This window comes from Mus musculus, chromosome X, assembly GCF_000001635.26.
Source record: "Mus musculus strain C57BL/6J chromosome X, GRCm38.p6 C57BL/6J".
NCBI classification, from domain to species: Eukaryota; Metazoa; Chordata; class Mammalia; order Rodentia; family Muridae; genus Mus; species Mus musculus.
This window is the reverse complement of record NC_000086.7, coordinates 83793955-83814593: the sequence shown is the minus strand read 5'-3', so window position 1 is coordinate 83814593 and position 20639 is coordinate 83793955. Positions and strand designations below refer to the sequence as shown.

General features: G+C 33.0%; 1 protein-coding gene and 1 pseudogene across 10 annotated transcripts in view; one reads left to right on the top strand and one right to left on the bottom strand.

Annotated features, from left to right (window-relative positions):
• The window catches only part of Dmd (dystrophin, muscular dystrophy), a 2390387-nt gene that overhangs the window by 1390457 nt on the left and 979291 nt on the right, over nucleotides 1-20639 (bottom strand). For all 10 annotated transcript variants that reach the window (XM_006527768.3, XM_017318379.2, XM_017318378.1 and 7 more), the window contains 5 exons: nucleotides 12202-12347; nucleotides 11076-11288; nucleotides 8355-8468; nucleotides 7103-7258; nucleotides 949-1119 (listed from right to left, as the gene is read on the bottom strand). In XM_006527768.3, the coding sequence (XP_006527831.1) occupies nucleotides 949-1119; nucleotides 7103-7258; nucleotides 8355-8468; nucleotides 11076-11288; nucleotides 12202-12347 (800 nt within the window). The remainder of the gene's footprint in view (nucleotides 1-948; nucleotides 1120-7102; nucleotides 7259-8354; nucleotides 8469-11075; nucleotides 11289-12201; nucleotides 12348-20639) is intronic.
• On the top strand, nucleotides 18400-19301 carry Gm18847 (predicted gene, 18847; annotated as a pseudogene).

Below are 20639 nucleotides of genomic sequence, written 5' to 3'. Positions count from 1 at the left end.
AACAAAAAAACGGGCCAAACAAAAGCAAACAAAAGAATCTGGCAAGAAACAAAGCAGCTGAAAATGTGGAATTTATTTTCTCAGAGATGTGAAGTAATACTTATAGACTTTTATTACAGGTGATATAAAAAAGCCATCAGCAACTATAATATTATGGGACAGCACAAAACAGGTGAAAAGAATTTGGAAAACCATAACTGTATTTGACTAAAATGAAATGATGTGACATATTCATCCATGTTGTTCTACTACCAATTAAACATGTACATGCTTAATCAATTGTTCTATGAGGATTTGCCTTATTTGTTTCTGATTGGCCAAGAAAGTATGATCTGTTAGTGTTTATGCAGCTAGTCTCATCCTGTCCTCCTCACAATCAAATTTAAAATCATTACAGGCTTTTATGTGAAACCCTTTACATGCTGATTCTTTTCCTAGTCCACACAACTCTGGTGTTTATGGATATTTGCCTGCTACCTCAAATGAACCACAATTTATTTAGCCTTTGCTCTATCTCTTTTATGTAGGCAGGTATTATTACTATTACTATTGTCATTATTATTATTATTATTATTATTATTATTATTACTATTTACTTTCTCTATTTGTCTTATGATCTTTGTTGGAAGTATTTCCTGTGACAGGAATGTGCTTCCATGATATATTTTTTCACATTATTTTTCATGTTTCAGATCTTTTCATATGAAATGTAGTTCCTCACAAATGCTTTACTAATCAAACTTTGGCAACATAGCATCTCCCCTCCATCAGTTGTTTTATCATCGTCAATCATTCTCTGTTTTACAAATCTAGTGGGATTATTTTGAAAGTTACTTTAAACACCATCTTCATGTTCCTATAAGATGCTATAATTTAAAGAATCACAAGTTAAGTGATGTTTTATTTATTTCTATTTTTCCGTTCTTTGTTTTCTTTGGTTTATTTTACCTTCATTTCTTCAACAGCAGTCTGTAATTCATCTGGAGTTTTATATTCAAAATCTCTCTCTAGATATTCTTCTTCAGCTTGTGTCATCCACTCATGCATCTCTGATAGATCTTTTTGGAGGCTTACGGTTTTATCCAAACCTGCCTTTAAGGCTTCCTTTCTGGTGTAGACCTTCCATTAAAAAGAAAAAAAAAAAACAAGAAATAAAATAAAACAACAGCAACAACAAATAACCAAAAATAGGTAAATCATAAGTATTGACAGTGAAAATGCTTTATTTAGACTATATTACTTATCACTGTATAAACAAAAAATCTTAGATAGTAAAGATGAAGCAAAAACAGAACATGGGAAATGAGCTAAATAACAGAACAGTCACTTCTTATCATGTGAAAGGAGAAACTGAGTGCACCTGAGACTGCTTGGTAATTTTTGTCTCAGTGCACAGCCAGCTTGACAGAAACTGGTGCTGTGATTATCTCAAAGTCATGCCTCACTAAAAAGCCCTTGTAGGACTGACCATCAGGCCAGCAGAGCTGGCCAGGGTATCCAGTTGAAGAGAACGCTGGAAATACCTCACTATGTTTTTTTTTTTTTTAAATAGACTAAGTTAGCAATATGCCAGAATAATACTTTATGCAGCTCATTACATTTAAAATGCTATTTCATAATTACTCTCAACATCTTCTTGCATTTCAGAACAACAACAAAAAAATCTTCTCATGTCAGCTATTCACTGTGGACTATGACTCTAATACAAGCTGAGAGGCTGTCAGAAGGTCATGGCCAGCCTGAGGTATATAAATAAGAAAGTGACCCTTGGGCTAAAATACAAACCTATCTTTACAAGCAACTGAACAAACAATAAGAAAACAGTAAGAAGGACAACAAACAAACACAAAACTAAAACTCATGGGGTATGAATATGCTGTACAGTTTTAAATATAAGCTGGAGTCATTTAGTAATCACAGTTAATAAAAGTTTCACTGTTCCATGTAGCAGGTTTCTTTGTAAATAGAAAATGTTACAGTTAATAATTTTATTGTCATATACACATGATAACATTATATAATTTTGTATAATTGGTATGTAATTTTAAATATTCTAGTACTTAAGAGTTCTCATAAATCTAAATGCAAAACAGTGAAAATGCATAGGAGATTTATTAGAAAGAATATATGGCCTCATACAATACACATATGTATATATGCATAGTATATGATGCTACATAATATGTATCACATGTATCATGTATGTATCTGAAAGTATGTTCAAATATGACTAATAGATAAGTGATCATAATTAATATATTTTCTCTCATAAAATATACAATTAAATACTGTAGATGATAGTTTGGGAGAGGTGGCAGAAAGAAATTTCTATGCTTGTTGAGAATAATAAACAATGGCACGCAACCTTTAGACAGTATATCAGTCAAATATGTTTAAAATGTTAATATTCATTTTTATGAGATATTTTCTTCATTTACATTTCAAATGCTATCCCGAAAGTCCCTATACCCTCCCCCCGCCCTGCTCCCCTACCCACCCACTCCCACTTCTTGGCCTTGGTGTTCCCCTTTACTGGGGCATATAAAGTTTGCTAGACCAAGGGGCTTCTCTTCCCAATGATGGACAATTAGGCCATCTTCTGCTACATAAATCTTAGTTTCTCTTTTTTTATTTTTAAGAGTGAATTGAAGTGTATAAAGCTGCATGTAAACTGCTCAATTCAGCTTGGAAACACTAGTAGTTGGAAACACTTCCAGATACACTTTAGTGAGGGAATAAACAAATCTTGATATAAATCTGTCATTAACATATCTATAGCAGAGTTAAACGTTGTTTAATATATAAACTGCATTTGAAAATCACATTGTTAAATAATATATGTAGACACATGGAATGTATGTCTGAAGATGTTTTGTTTTATTGGTCATTTTTTTTTTAATTCTGGAGTTTGGACACAGAGCTTTCTCTGACTGTTGACAAACTCTGGACCTAGGAAGCAGAGGGGATGGGAGTGTGGAGAGGGGAACATGATCAGATATTGGATGGAGAGAAAATGACTGAAATCCCTGAGGGCCAACAGAAATAGTGGAAACAGACAAGCTCTGGAGATAGGAGGTTAGGGGGAATCCTCCAGAATGTACCAGAGACCTGGGGGGTGAAGGACTCTCAGGACTCAAAGGGAGGGATCTTAGATGAAATGCCTGACAGTGGGGAGAGGAAATTTGTAGAGTCCACCTGCAGTACAAAGACAGGACTTCAAGTGGAGGGATGGGGTTGCCATCCCACAGTCAAAAACTCTGACCTAGAATTGTTCCTGTCACGCCTGCCCTCTGAAAGACCCAAAAAGCTGCTGAAAGAGTCAGATGGAGATATTTGCACTCAACCAATGGACAGAAGAAGCTGACCCCTGTGGAAAAGCTGGAAGAAGCTGAGGAGGGGTGGCCCTCTTGGAGAACCAGCAGTCTCAATTAACCTGGACCTTAGAGATCTCTCAAACACTGGACTACTAATCAGGCAACATACACCAGCTGATATGAGGTCCCCAACACATATACAGCAGAGGACTGCTGGGTCTGGGTTTTGTCAGAAAAGATGCACCTAATCCTCAAGAGACTTGAGGCTCCAGGGAGTTTAGAGGTCTAGTGTGTTGGAGGTGTGGCGTGGGGACATCCTTGTTGAGACAGGGGGGCATGGAGGAGGTATGGTATGTGGAACAGTTGGAGGGTGGACAGGGAGGAGAATAAAATCTGGAGTTTAAAATAAATAAATGAATAGATAAACAGATAAATAAATTATAAATAAATAAATGAATAGAGTTGCCTTGGTCATGGTGTCTGCTCACAGCAGTAAAATCCTAACTAAAACACTATTCCATGGAAGAGAGTCAACCCCTGACACTATTAATGATATTCTGCTATACTTGCAGAGAAGAACCTTGCATAGCTGTCTCCTGATAAGCTTAATTTAGGAGCAGATGGACACAGAAGAATTTTATAGAAGAGTTGAGGGATAGAACTGAGCAAACAGAAGGTGGTTAAGGACAGCACAAGAAGACTTAATAGAATCAATTATCCTGGGCCCATGGGAGCTCAGAGACACTGAGCCACCAACCAAACAACATTCACAGGCTTAACCTATAATCCTTAAACATTTGGAGCAGGGCTTGGTCTTCCCATGGGTCCACTAACAATTGGAGCAGTGGCTTTCTCTGACTGTTGCCTGCCATTGGACCCTCTTCCCCTAGCTGGACTTCCAGGTTGGGCCTCAGTGAGGGAGGATGTGTTTAGTACTGCTGGGGTTGGATGTCTTAGGTCAGGATAGAATCCAAGGTGGGCTTCTACTTCTCCTCAGAGAAGGGGAGGGTGTCATGGGGGGAGGGATTTGTAGGGTGGGACCAGGAATCCATAAGGGATGTAAAGTAAATAAATAAATAAATAAATATTATAGTAATAATTTCAAGGGTTATTTCATTCTGTCCATTCTTAGTTTCTCTGCTTGAAATAAATTAAATCATGAAACTCTTGAAATTCAAAAAAGTATTCTTATATAAATTATGAAAATATATTTGTATTAGTAAAATAGTTTTGATTTTTAAAAAAAAAATTTGATACTCACCCCACTTATTTTCTCAATAAAATATTTGCATGCTTTCTAGTCCTCTGTGTAGAATGTTCCTAAAACTAATAAATCACATCCAGGACATTTTCTGAGATGTAATTCAACTTTCAATCATTTTTTCTTAACTCTAGGAAACACTTCTGTCAATGACTATAGCAGCAGAAGACTATAAGTTAGCTGTCTAATGGCTATCTCATCTGTGAGTTAATACAGCTGTTACTAATTTGTTAATGATTGTATTAACTGTACATATTTGTTTTGACTCACTGGCATAAATTATTTCCTAACTTAAACTTAGGCATTGCCTTTAAGGATTTTTTTTTTTAATTTTCAACTTCGAAATGCTACATAAAACAACCAAAATAAATTGTCTGGTAATACACGAATGAAACTTCTTTTTAACTTCTAAATTTACTAAATTTAAAAGCAAACACTGCTTTAGTTCAAAACATTATGTTTAGAGAAAAAAATTAGATTCACATTTTATTTTCTACAATTTAATGTTGAAATTAGATGTAACATGCAACATTGGACTTGTAATTATAACATGTAATGTGCACTGTGTAGCATAAACTATATTCTATATTATATAAAGTATATATTACATATTTACTATACTATAATATACAATATATTATAAATTCTATAATTTTATTATATACTATATACCATATATCATACCACCAAATATCACATATTACATGGTATGTAGTAAAACTGCATATTATTTTTAACAAAGTAATATATATGATATAATATATAATATATAACATGCAATATGTGATATACAATATGTAATGTATACCATGTAACATGCAACATGTAACATGTGACATATAATATTACATGTGACATGTAACAAATATACATGATACATGCTATATGCTGCATGTCACGTATCACATATGCTATGCTATAGACTACATGTTATAGGCTATATACTATTCATGACATGCTACATGCTGTACAATACATGCTACATACTATATGACATATGAAATGCTACATGCTTCAAGCTGCTACTACATATTACATGTTACATATAACACAGTACATACTTCATGGTACACACTATATTATATAGTACATACTGCATGTGACATGCTACATACTATCCACTACATGGTACATATGACACAGCACATATTGCATGCTACATGACACATGCAAATCACCACATGTTCCATGTACATATGACATGCTACATGCCTCATATTACATGTTACAGGGCTGCATGTTACATGCTAAATGTGGCATACCATGTACTGTATGCTACATACTACATATGATGTGTAGCATGTTGCATGTGTCGTGGCACATGTTACATGTGACATGCTACATGTTATGTACCACATGCTATGCATGGCACATGACATGCTACATGTTACATGTTACACATTCTACACTACATTTTATATGTGGCACATGACAAGCAACATGCTACACACTATATACTACATATCACATGCTTCCTGCTACATAATATATGTACAAAATGTATAATTTTAAATGCAAACTGTGCTTTAATTTAAAATATTATTTATAAAACAACAGCAATTAGATGCCCACTGCATACAAGTATGTTGTATTTTCCACAATAATGCTGGAATTAGAAATATAAATATGTAAATAATATGCTATATAAATAGTATAAATTGGTTTTGACTGTAGAGCTAATTTCTGTAGTATATATATTTTATACAAAATATAAAATATATTATATATAATATATTTTCATGTAGTATGTATTGAATATCACATATCACATATCTCACTTCACATATTACACATCATACATCATATATTATAGATCATAGATCATATATCATGTTTGGTCTTTGGTTATTAGATATTAGATAATAAACATTATACATTTGATAATAGATTTATACATTGCATATTAATTATTTAGTATTTATTATATTTTATATATTATATATTAATTATACATCATATAGAATATATAATATACAATATATTGTCACACATTTACTTTATATATGTTATTTAATATATAATATACAATATATTTTTAAACATATAATGAATATAGTTTCTTACATATATGTTATATATAGTATATCTGCTGCATATTCCTTATATAAAATATGTAAATCATATATTTTATACATACATTTACTTATATATAACATGCCTTATATTATGTATATTATATAAAATATATATACATTTTATGTATTATATGAGTGTTATATAATATATACATAGTGTTGAAATAAGCTTTTATGATAGATATTATATATGTGTATATAATATGTATAGTACTCTCATTAACTCAATAAAATACATTTTCAGAACTAAAATTAATTTTTTGTATCACAATTAGTTACTTTTGAATACCAAGGCTATAAAATATTCCTATGTGCTAGAAGAAACCTAATTCATTTCAAATAAGTGTTTTGACAATATTTTCATAAACAAAGTTTTAAGTAAAGAAAATAAGGAAGATAGAAATTTTACTAAATTTATGGACAGAAGCCACAGTGAATTAAACTAGTCATACCTGGCGGCATATGTGATCCCACTGAGTGTTAAGCTCTCTAAGTTCTGTCTCCAGTCTGGATGCAAACTCAAGTTCAGCTTCACTCTTTATCTTCTGCCCACCTTCATTAACACTATTTAAACTGGGCTGAATTGTTTGAATATCACCAACTAAAAGCTATGGAAACAATGCATAGTTTAACATGAATGTAAAAGTACAAACATAAATTTTATTATCATACATTTATCATGACATTCGACATGAATTTTGACTATTAAAAGATGAACAATATACAAATCTGTCTACATAAGGTTCTTAAAATATTCAGTGGCTGTTGTGATAGTCAGGGAATTAACTATATGCCTGCTACTTAGCTCACAACTTTCAGATAAAATTGATGTTTAATATTTCTTGCTAGAAATTAGTCAAATTGATGAGCTTTATACATGAATAGTTTCAAAATAATTTTGGTTTTGAAAAGCAAGTTACTCCAATAATCATCTGAAGGATGATGGCATGATTGCTTTTTAGTTTTATTTAAAGAGAATGATTACTTTCTCCTTCTTGCACAACAATGGTCTAATGAATATCAGGTCAAAAATTAAAATTATTAGGCTTAATAGATGGTTCAGTGGACAAAGTTCTTTCATAGAAATGAGGATGTAAGTCAGATATGAACACACATGTAAAAACTTGGCCAGAATTTTGTGTGTATTTATTCTACTGATTGGATACAAAGGTAAAAATATGTATACCTGGTGCTTGCTGGTTGGCTAGTTTAGGCAACTGATGAGCTCCAGCTTCATAGAGAGAACTTGTCTCAAAAAATAAAACATGGAAAGCAGGAGAGGAAGGCACTTGATAATGGCTTCAGGCTCTCCTCAAATGTAGACACATCACACACACACAGAGCTACATACATACAAACACACACATACACACAGAGACACATATTATCATATACTCATTTGATTAACAACCTAAGGTAAGAATCAAAAAGTTTTTCTTTAAATTATATAAAATTTTGTGTTGAGGTTTATGAAGTGTGGCCAGAGTAAAAGGCAATACTAGCACTTGCAAAATTTTGGAAGGAAATGATTTTTTTCGAAGGCCTTGAAGGATGTTTGTGTTACTCGTGACCTTTATGTGTTAAGACATCCAAGAATGTGCTCAGGTACTGGAAACTGTCCTAGCAGCAAATGGCTGAGCTAATTATATAATATAAAAGACATATAAAAGACAGTATTTGCAAATCATCAGATACAAATCTTACTCTGCATTGTTTGAGCTGTTTTTTCAGGATTTCAGCATCCCCCAGGGCAGGCCATTCCTCTTTCAGGAAAACATCAACTTCAGCCATCCATTTCTGTAAGGTTTTTATGTGATTCTGGAATAAAAAAGCAATATGAAAGTATTACTAAGCTCTGATTGTTTTTAACATAGTTCATCATGATGATATATCCAAACATAAGTTAGAAAAAAAAAAACAATGTATGTTTGAGGGAGGTCTCATTGTAGCTTTATAGAGAATAATATTTTTACTAAGACTGCATTTTATGGTCTACACTGTGAACATTGGTGTATGAAGTCTGCTATTGTTAAAAATAAAAACTAATACCAGATATGGTTTTATTATGTTCCTCTTGAGAACATTAAATCATACCCCTCTAGAGAAATTTGAAGTTTCAAAACAACTCATGATAATACTAACAATTTACTCTCACTGTACATAAAACAAACTATGCACATAAACTCAATGTTATGGTGTGTTTATAGTTTCCCTAAACCTGAACTTCCATAACTTGTTTTCTGCAGTTGACAGTTTAAACAGTCCCTTCAGTTGGGGATTTTAAGGTAAGATTTTCTTACCTTTAAAGTCAAAGCTCTTGATTTCTTATTGGTCTGACCAATAAGAAATAATGATTAGGCAACAAATGGCATTTTTGTCCTTTATAAATGGACAAGCACCTCCCACATTTTTCTGTATGACTTTTATTTATGTACTTTAGTTCAGTCAATTTTCAAATGTAAATCTGTCATTTCTTTAGTTCCATGTAATTCACAAAATCAAGTTATAATTGTCTTCTTTTCTAAAATTTATATTGAAAATACATGCATCACAGAAAATTTCCCTTTCAATATGATTAAAATGTGGTTAATAACTACAGATTTAAAAACAATTGACTAAATATAAGGATCTCAACATTCTCTCCTTAGTGGTATCATTCAAGGCCAATTTCACCTCCATGACTTCTTGATGAATACATTAATTCTTCTTTGGTTCATTTAATTCTTACTCCACTCAAATCCTTTCTCTAAATTTGTGTCAGTAATCTCTATCCCTTTCATGATGGTTTGGACAATGGAAATATAAGTATACTTTCCTGTTTTAAAAAGAAAAAATACTTGTAATACATCTTTGCAATTGTTTGATTGTTGGTGCTGTGTTTAATCCCACGTCATGCAAAAATAGAGCACCAAATGTTTGAACAATATAAATCATTCTCTAATGTATGTTATGGCTGAAATATTGAACACAGTTTAATGAACTGAGCAACTGCTTCATGTTGCAAAGATCTCATTTTTGCTTCCAGCAGTTCATAAAGTGGCTGAAATCACCTGTGGAGTGGTGTTTCATTAGTTATTTCTCATATTAATAGAGTTCTTTCTTAATAAGTTATACTGCTTAACGAAGATAAATATACTTAATCTGTTAGCAAATATACCCAATCAAAGAATATCCAGCATGACAGGGGGACATTGCAAATATGAACAAGGTAAAACTCTGAACAATATACTTTATCATTTGTCATATCACAATGTATATGATATAATTCTAGAAGGCCTATTTTATTAAGAAGGTTAAGAAAATGCAAAAGGACCCCCATGGAGCCCAGTGAATTCAGGACCTTTCCCTCTCATCGGTGGGGAGCAGGGGGGACTGAAGAACTTGGAGAAGGAGGAACAGGCAGGAGCAACTTTGGAAAGTAAATAAATAAAATAATTCAATATTTTTTTTTCAAAAAGGAAGATGGTACAGTGTTAGGGAGCAGGATAGACAGAAACAGATTCAGAGTCAGACATGGATGCAATGCCACCAAAATTTACTAGCATGAAAGAGGATGAGCTCTTGAAACAAAGATTGTATGTTCCTTCAAGAAGTTAAAAATAGCAAACAAATATACTTTCTCTTAAAGGCTTCATATAAGGGTGGAATAAGTGCTGCTAGCCTCAGTCAAACATGTAGATCATGGATTTGACACTTTTGGTAGTGTTTTAGCTGTAAAATACAAGAATGATCAAGTCACTAGCATGGCCAGAATGAAAGTAAGGGCACTGTTTCAATAACTCTATATGAAGTCATGACATTTTTGAACTTTCTTTTCGGATATTATTATATTTCACAAATGGCCAACTATGAGAAACACAACCTATGAATTTAACTAACTTAGAATTACAGGCACAAATATAATTGTTAGATTACTGTATTGAGTCTAGGTTATTATTAATGTGTTAGAACTACTGAAATACTAAATTAATAGAAGTCAATGTAGGGAAGGAAATATGGCAGAAATTAAACATATATTCATAATTCAAAAGTGAAATATGGTAGTGAAAACATATGTCTGCCATATATATAATATATGCATATGTAATACATGTGTATATATGTATGCTGTGAGCTAAATCATATCTACAACTTAAAAAATGAACATAATGGAATAAGGATATTTTAAATTATTATGTTAAAATGTTAAGTATACTTGGAGTTGGTGAAAAAAAATCAATTCATTTATACAGACAATCCAAGAAGGTATGACACATTACTGTTTTCATAGGAAAAATAGGCAAGTTGCAATCCTTTGAAATAGATTTGGCTTTTGATATCATCAATATCTTTGAAGGACTCTGGGTAAAATATCTGTTTCCCATCACATTTTCCAATTAATTGCTATGTGAAAAAATATAGTTTAAAGGCCAAACCTCGGCTTACCTGAAATTTTCGAAGTTTATTCATATGTTCTTCTAGCTTTTGGCAGCTTTCCACCAACTGGGAGGAAAGTTTCTTCCAGTGCCCCTCAATCTCTTCAAATTCTGACAGATATTTCTGGCATATTTCTGAAGGTGCTTTCTTGGCCATCTCCTTCACAGTGTCACTCAGATAGTTGAAGCCATTTTGTTGCTCTTTCAAAGAACTTTGCAGAGCCTCAAAATTAAATAGAAGTTCATTTACACTAACACGCATATTTGATGAGTTTCATTCATATCAAGAAGAAGGTAAATAAAAGTTTATGTAATTTAGAGATCTAAACAAAGTAGAATATCTGATAAAGCAATATATATGTATTCTTATGAATAATTTCTATTATATTACAGGGCATATTATATTTAGACAGAAATTTAGAAGTCATAATTTTACTGAATATCTATGCATTAATAACTATGTTTATTATATATGTGATACATTTTAACTTACCTACAGTGAAACATTATTAAGACATTTAGGCAATATATGATTAATATATTTTCAGATTTAAAAAGAATAAGTATACAACATGGGATTTTTAGAATCAACAAAAAAATTAGTCTTTATATGTCCTCACATCACAGAAGTTTCTCTTACTAGTATTTAATTTCCAGACTTAGGCTATTAAAATAACTACTCAATATCAAGCATTTAATCATAGTGTTATAGTTTGTTAATATTTAAATTCTAACTAATTATATAAATCCATTGATTTTACCTAAGCTTAAAGAAATTAGGAATTAAAAATAAAGTAATTATAATAAAATAATGTGATTTAATTTTAATAATCATACTTCATATCTTATGTCACTAAATATGAAATGAAATTATACCTTTCCTTTAATACAGTACTTTTAATTTAAAAATATATATCTATTTATGTCTGTATATTTATAAAATAATATATAGAAAAAAATAAGAAAAAGTCATGTTTTTGGTCAAATTGTTCTGTTTATTTTTCCAACTCATAATCTATGATTTTTCATTATTATCTTTACTTTTTCATTATTACCTTAAGTTTAATATATCAATATGATCTCTTGACTGATAAGACATGTTCTTTGTTATTTATGATATTCAAATGTCCACAGACCTGTAATTTCCCGAGTCTCTCCTCCATTATTTCATATTCAGTAACACTAAGATAAGGTACAGAGAGTTTGCTTTCTGACTGCTGGATCCACGTCCTGATGCTACTCATTGTCTCCTGATAGCGCATTGGTGGTAAAGTGTCAAAAACTTAAAGAAAGAGAATAACAATAAAATAAATTTAAACTGTCATATTTTTCTAATTTGTCAGCAAATGCAATTATATTAAGTATTAACGAGTATGCATGCTTGAAATATAATGGAGTCTAGTAGCTACTATGAAGCCGCCTTCTTACCTAAAACGTCTGGAATATTAAGAACATTTATGAGATATTTTGAATTTTCAAATCAGCACACCAAGCTCTGAGTAAATATATTCATTTGTAAGGTTGGGAAATAGAGTTAGATGCTGAGTATTTTTTAGCAACATCATATAGCTTCTATTTAAAGACAGAAGTATATCCAATATTGAAAACCACCATCCCTGTGGTGATTTTGTCTTAGGAGAATCAATACTATTAACCCATTTTACTAAATTAAACCTATTTATATTAGATTAACATGTATCAGGAACTCTAATAGAAATTCCTAACATCTAGTATGACAAACCAGTAAGCTACATATTATTAAAGCCATTGAAATTAATGTAATTCATTTTGGAAAAGATAGGCAACTATATTTTTCTAAAAATAATCAGATGCAGTATATTAAACAAAGCTATCTGGCATAACCAAAACCACTAATGAAAAGCAGTCATTATTTTTTCAGTTTTTCTCTATATACAAATCTGTTAGAAAGAATTTTAAAAAAACCTATACAGAACCTGAACATTTATTGAGAACTTAGCCAAGAATTAGAAACCACGAAGTAATATGTTGGACATGTTGGCACATGTCTGTAATACTGGAAATTAGGAAGTGGAGACAAGAGGATCGCGACTACTAGCAGAGTCTTATCTACACAACAAAGTTTGAGGAAGTCTGGGTCACGTGAGATACTATCTCAAAGTGTAATAATGCAACATATCTTAAGGATCATAAAAACACATTAATGCAGAATAAAGTATAATACTTTGAAAGAATTAAGTGGATAGATTTCATAGCAAATTAAATGGCACAACAAAATAAAAATGTAATAATGTCTCAGAATTAAACATATTAAATGAAATACAGAATAAAAGAATAAAATGATAATTAAAGATAGGCTAATCTAGTGCACATGTATCCCTGAAAGAATATAACAGAATTATTTCAAGTCAGAAGTAGTGCTTTCTTCATACACTAAAATAATGAAGATGAGATGGAAAAATGGTTCAGTGCTTCAAGTGTGAAGGCCAAAGTAACTCATGTAAATGGTGGGGACTTATGATAGCTGTCATGAAATTACTAGCCTTGGATGTCAGAAAGAAAGATACTTAGACATACACTGGACCAGATGAGCAGCCATATTGGCAAGCTATGCTTTGGACTGATAGAGCCTGAAAATTGTAGGGGTGGTTAAGAGGGATTTCTGGCATTGAATTCAGTCAGGCACAGGTGCATGTACACACACAGGTAAACATACACACACACGTGCATGCACAGCATTCATATGCATTATGAAAAGAAAAAATAACCATTCGCCAAATCTAAATTCATTTCACTATTTGAAATGAAATCATGTGAACATTTTTATTTTGTAATATTTATAACTTCCATTTATGATTCCCTGTATACTACATGAGAAAATTAGAAGGTCTCTAACTTACCAATTAATGGGAAGTTCTAAAGATTGTGATGGTTTTAGTGTATGATCTTTAAAAATTTAGACTGAAATACCAGAAATGGAGATTGGCCTTAAACATGTGAACACTTACTTAAGAGTTAATATACAGTTTTATTTTCTTTAAAAACCTATTTGGTGCTTTCAAGCTCATTATTTTGTAAGATTTTAATTTTGTTATTTTTAAAATCTATATTGTCCCCGATGTGTGTGTGTGTGTCTGTGTGTCTGTCTCTATGTCTGTATGTGTATGTCTATACCTGTGTGTGTCTATGTCCGTATGTGTATGTCTATACCTGTGTGTATGTGTGTATGTGTGTGAGAAAGATAGTCCATGCAACATGTGCCCATGGATATCAGAATAAATCATCAGATCCTCTGTAGCTGGAGTTACAAGCAGTTGTATGTGGCAGAACATAGGTGCTGATAATTGAATTCAGGTCCTCATCAGGAGCACTGTATATTCTGGATAACTAATGTAGCATGCTTAGCCACTAACCCCAGACTTAGTTTTTTTAATTCATATAAACATTGAATTTTTTTCACAATTGATCAGAAAATTTGTTTATTCATAAACAAAACCACAGGAGTCTGGTGAATAGTGACAGTGCATGGAGACATCAATTATAATGTGGCAAAGGTCTGAGATAGCCAAATAGTAGGTTTTAAGATATTTGCTGGATAGATCATAGATTTCGTACAGATTGATTTAATTTGACATGAATATTTATATTTTAGAAAAGAATTTATGTTTCCGCCACAGTAGTGGTTGAGGAAAATAAATTACATATATTAGAAGTTTGCCAGACATTTAATTAATCATTTAAATAGTATTCAGATGATGAATATATGTCAGGGTAAAGAATTATGCATACAGAGATCAGTAATAGTGCTTCCATTAGTAAGAGACTGACAAAACTTTATGACACATAACAGAATAATTTCTCCTCATTTTTATATACATAGGCTGGTTAGCATGACAATTAGGAAATGATATTCTTCATTTTATAAAACCTAGATGTAGATTTAACTGTAGATTTTGTACATTCAGTGAATCCCTTAAGTTTTTTAGTAGACATCATTGGTAGAAATGTGGATGAGAATATGTTTGGAAGAAATAAACAATGGAATCTGTTTATGATTTCCTATTTAGGCAATTACTTCCTACATGCTTGGAGCACCAGGAATGCAGCTAGTGAAGCTCTAAATATCTCTGGATATTTAAATTGTAATTGCTGAATCCAGCTATGAACTAATAATTACTGAAAAATAATACCTATTCGAGTAAGCATTAGAGAAACATAGGTGGACTACTGTGGGAAGCCTCATGTGCCATTGCAGGGTGGCACTGGCTACCACTGGCCACCACGCATACATAGGCAGTAAAGTGTTTTTTGACAAGTTAACCAATCAGATGAAAGACAAGTTAACCAATCAGATGAGAGATAAGTTAACCAATCAGATGAGAGAGAAGTTAACCAATCAGATGAGAGAGAAGTTAACCAATCAGATGACAGAGAAATTAACCAATCAGATGAGAGAGAAGTTAGCCAATCAGATGTAGGCATGCAAATGAGGTGGTAAGCATAACCCATGCATAACCAATCCAGGTGTGAGACACGCCTCTCCTAGGCCTATATAAGCAGCACCAGTTCTGGGCTTGGGGTCTTTCGCCTCTACAATCAAGCTCTCCCAATAAATGTGTGCAAAAGGATCCTGTTGCAGCATTGTTCTTGCTGGCGAGTCGGGCACACGCAAGAGACTACAATGAGAAGTGACAGAGGCAGTTGTAGAAAAAGAAGGAAAGAAAGTAAGGGCAGGAAAATAATTTCATATCAGGTAGAAATGAATGAACAGAATTCTAAAGAAAAACATTAGAATAATCTAAGTTCTACCCAAAAGTAATTATACACACTATAGTTCTGCAATAAGAGAAAGTAAATATCCTCCTAAGAGTTTGAATGACTAAAGAATTATTATTATTATTACTATTATTATTAAAGTGTTTTCATCTATGAGAACATTCAAATAATATTGAGTTTCAAGACAAATCTTCCCCTCTGCATATTGAGCACCAGTTGAACCTATACCATTAATTGAAAAGACTTTCCTTTTGTCATTGTGTCATTTTGGCTTCTTTTTCAAACATCAAGTGACCATGGGCATGTGGGTTTATTTCTGGGTCTTCAATTCTGTTCCACTGATCTACCTGTCTCTGTACCAATACCATGTGGTTTTTATCACTATTGCTCAGTTTGCTCAGGGATGGTGATTCCCACAGTTCTTTTTTGTTGAGATTTTTTCTTTTGCTAACCTAGGGTTTTGTTGTTGTTGTTGTTATTCCAGATGAAATTGAGAACTGCTCTTTCTATCTCTGTGAAGAATTGATGGGTATTGGATTGAATTTGTAGATTGCTTTTGGTAAGATGGCCATTTTTACTATATTAATCCTGCCAATCCATGAGCATGGGAGATATTTCCATCTTCTGAGATCTTTTTCAATTTCTTTCTTCAGAGACATGAAGTTCTTATCATACAGATTTTTCACTTCCTCAGTTAGAATCACACCAAGGTATTTTATATTATTTGTGACTATTGTGAAGGGTGTTGTTTCCCTAATTTCTTTCTCAGCCTGTTTATCCTTTGTGTAGAGGACAGCTACTGATTTGTTTGAGTTAATTTTATATTCTGCCACTTTGCTGCAGTTGTTTATCAGCTGTAGGTGTTCTCTGGTAGAATTTTGGGAGTTGCTTATGTATACTATCATATCATCTGCAAATAGTGATACTTTGATTTCTTCCTTTTATATATGTATCCCTTTGACCTCATTTGGTGGTCTAATTGCTCTGGCTAGAACTTCAAGTACTAACTGAAGAAATACGAGGAGATTGGGCATTCTTGTCTTGTCCCTGATTTTAGTGGGATTGCTTCAAATTTCTCTCCATTTAGTTTGATGTTGGCTATTGGATTGCTGTATATTGCTCTTATTATGTTTAGGTATTGACCTTGAATTCATGATTTTTCCAAGCCTTTTAGCATGAAGGGGTGCTGCATATTGTCAGGGGTTTTTTCATCATCTAATGAGATGATCATGTGGTTTTTTTTCCCTTTTATATAGTGTTTATTTATATAGTGGATTATGATAGTGGATTTTTGTATATTAAACCAACCTTGCATCTCTGGGATGAAACTTACCTGATGATGGTGAATGATGGTTTTGATGTATTCATGGATTCGGTTTGCAAGAATTTTATTGAATGTTTTTCATTGATATTCATAAGCAAAATTGGTCGGAAGTTCTCTTTCTTTTGTGGGTCTTTGTGTGGTTTAGGTGTCAGTGTAACTATGGCTTCATAGAACTAATTAGGTAGTGTTCTTTCTGTTTCTATTTTGTGGAATATTTTGCGAAGTATTGGTATTAGGTCTTCTTTGAAGGTTTGATAGAATTCTGTACTGAAATCATCTGTCCCTGGACTTTGTTTGTTTGTTTGTTTTTAAGATGTTTAATGATTTCTTCCATTTCCTTTGAGGTTAGTGTTTAGATGGTTTATCTAATCCTGATTTTAGCTTTGGTACCTGGTATCTGTCTAGAAAATCATCTGTTTCATCTAGATTTTGTAGTTTCGTTGTGTATAGGCTTTTGTAGTAGGATCTGATGTTTTTGTTTTTGTTTTGTTTTGTTTTGTTTGATTTCCTCAGTTTCTGTTGTTATTTCTCCCCTTTCATTTCTGAGTTTGTTAATTTGGATACTGTCTCTGTGCCCTCTAGTTGGTTTGGCTAAGGGTTTATCTATCTTGTTGATTTTCTCAAGGAAACAGCTCTTGGTTTTATTGATTCTTTGAATAGTTCTCTTTGTTTCTACTTGGTTGATTTCAGCCCTGAGTTTGATTGTTTCCTGCCATCTACTCCTCTTTGGTGTATTTGTTCTTTCGTTCTAGAGCTTTTAGGTGTGCTTTTAAGCTGCTCGTGTAGGATTTCTCCAATTTCTTTATGAAGGCACTCAGAGCTCCAAGTTTTCCTCTTTGCACTGCTTTCATTGGGTATGTTGTTCCTTCATTTTCATTAAGCTCTAACATCTTTTAATCTCATTTGTTAGTTATACATATATTTCATTGTTGAAGTATAAATATAACATATTACACCCAACAATTATACCAGGGTTGGTAAAATATGTAGGTTTTGTTAAAGAAAACCTCACCATTAGATTCATCATATACAAATACTAAATTGGAGCTGAGACCTTCTGAGAAATGCTGGGCCTCTTCACAGAGAAGTAAGGGCAGAGGGATCGACCCTGTGCCATTTCTGTGACCTGGAAGTCAGCCTCATGTCACCAACCTTGTGGGACAAACAGGACAGGGATTTGGGGACCCATAGCTTAATCCAGGGACCTTGCCAAGAGCTGTAAGTTATCATTGAATCCAGGCTAAGGGTGAAAAGAGTGGTGTTAAAAGAAGAATGGCAGGATGAAGATTTTCCTATACATTTACCAGAATATGACAGCATTGAAGTAGATATACCAGATGTAACTGTGCCACATAGCCAGCCTGGCTCATTAGAAGTTAATGGAAACAAAGTAAGAAACTAATGGCCTCAGACATAAGCCTGATCTTGGATACTAATGAAGGCTCTGTGTAGTCGAATGATTTAGATGAAGGTTCAAGTTAACCTGGAAGGCTTAGTCTACCCAATCAGAGAACAATGATAAGTTGAGTAGGAAGATGATCATCCCATACTAAAACTACTGAAGTCATTAGGAAAAGCTCCATTACTGCATACACAGCCACAGAAGAAAAAATATTGATGCCACTAAACATGTTCAGAATTGGAGAGCAGGACTACAGTGTGAATATGTGGGCAACCAAACTCTATAAAAAAGTTATTACCCATGGAATTTATTATGGGAATGGCTTAAATGCCATTGTTGTATTTTCTGTCTGAAAGTGGTCAGTCTAACTATAGATATTTAATGGACAATTTCTTTAAATATGTTATTGGCATGTTAGAGCTCTTGGTATCAGAGAACTACATGACTTAAATGGTGCAACAACTTGAAGGAAATTGCCTGGTCTGGGATGGTTCAGAAGATGATACCAGCAAATTGATAGATGATTAAGGAAAAACCTAAAGTTTTTAATCATTTTTCACCATTCTTGGTTTATGCAAATATTTCTGGATGTTACAAGACCATTTATTAGTTTAAAATTCAGCCAGGAAGTTAGATACATCTTTACTTTGGCAGAACTGGCAGAGCTTGTTCCCATGGGATATGTGCAGCATAATAGAGTGCAGAAATCAAGTTGATCAAGAACTTAATGGAAAGAAGAACCACTAAAATGTGAGTAGGAAGTTCAGTGTCCAACCAAGATAAGACAAAGAACACTGGGGAGGCAGGGCTGTAGTGCATCCTAGTGCACTCATGACTCAAGTGTTTATGTAATCTGTTACAAAATTTACTTGACTTCTTTTCAAATGGACTATTATAAAAGGGACTGTTCACTGCTGTCATGGTTTGCAACTCTTGAATTTAGCCCTATAATGACTAATTATATTGGAATCATTTTATATTGTTAAATAGCAGAGAACTATACTTTATATAAAGCAATCTTTACATATGTTTATCTGAATGATTCATTTTCAGTAAAGTATATACATAAAATAAAAAAGGAAAGAAATTACTTTTTTATGTTGGGGACAATATTTTTCAGTGTGTACATATCTCGTAGATGGATATGGAAATAAATAAGACTAGGATTTTAAATAGGCATGCAAGTCTTTGTTTTTTGAAGGGTTGTATACATATTCTGGGTAATGTAGGCTGGATTGCCCTTTAGCAAAGACAGGCAATATGACACCAAGAAGTACCTAAGGTTATGCATGTAAACTAGGCAGTAGTTGTGGCCTGAACTTCTGACCTAAATCTTATTGTTTCTTAATGTGGTGGAAGGGCAGGCAACTGAGTGACTCTTTTTCTCTTTAAAGATGTGTTAGAACCAGAACTAGAGATTTTTGAGAAGCTACTAGCTAAGGTTTGTATATAAGTATATAAGGGGCATTTTACTTTACCCAAAGTAAAAATTGTTTTAAAAAAATAAAAAACAAAAACAAACAAAAAAAAAACAAAACAGAAAGACAGACAGGAAGGAAGGAAGGAAGGAAGGAAGGAAGGAAGGAAGGAAGGAAGGAAGGAAACTCTTAAGATGTGTTTACTAATGTGAAGTGAGTTGTGTCATGTGAGTGAAGCTGTGAGGTATTGCAAAGGTTTCAATGAGTATTCATAATCAGCTGCATCTGTAGAGCAGATGGGTTGCTACTGCAATGCTCTCATAGTGGGGCATTGGACCGGAGGAGTATTTCTTTGTAGCTTCCTTGACCACAGTGGTATTTGGCCTAAGCAGATGGGTGTTTGTGTTTCTATAGGATTGTGTGACAGAGCCAATACATTGGTCAGTTTTGTGAAGCACTGCTGCTGTGCACTCAGGATGACATTTGCTGTATGTAAGTTTTTAGCTCATGTGATTAAGTCCCTTCACTGAACATTGAAATAAATATTATTTATGCCTCCAAAAAAGAATATTGAATTGAGCTTATTTCTTATTATCCAGTCTTGGTTCCAGTTTAACCATTGTATATCAAATACGTGTGCTGAATTATTATGTTCTCACAATGTACTACATAGAT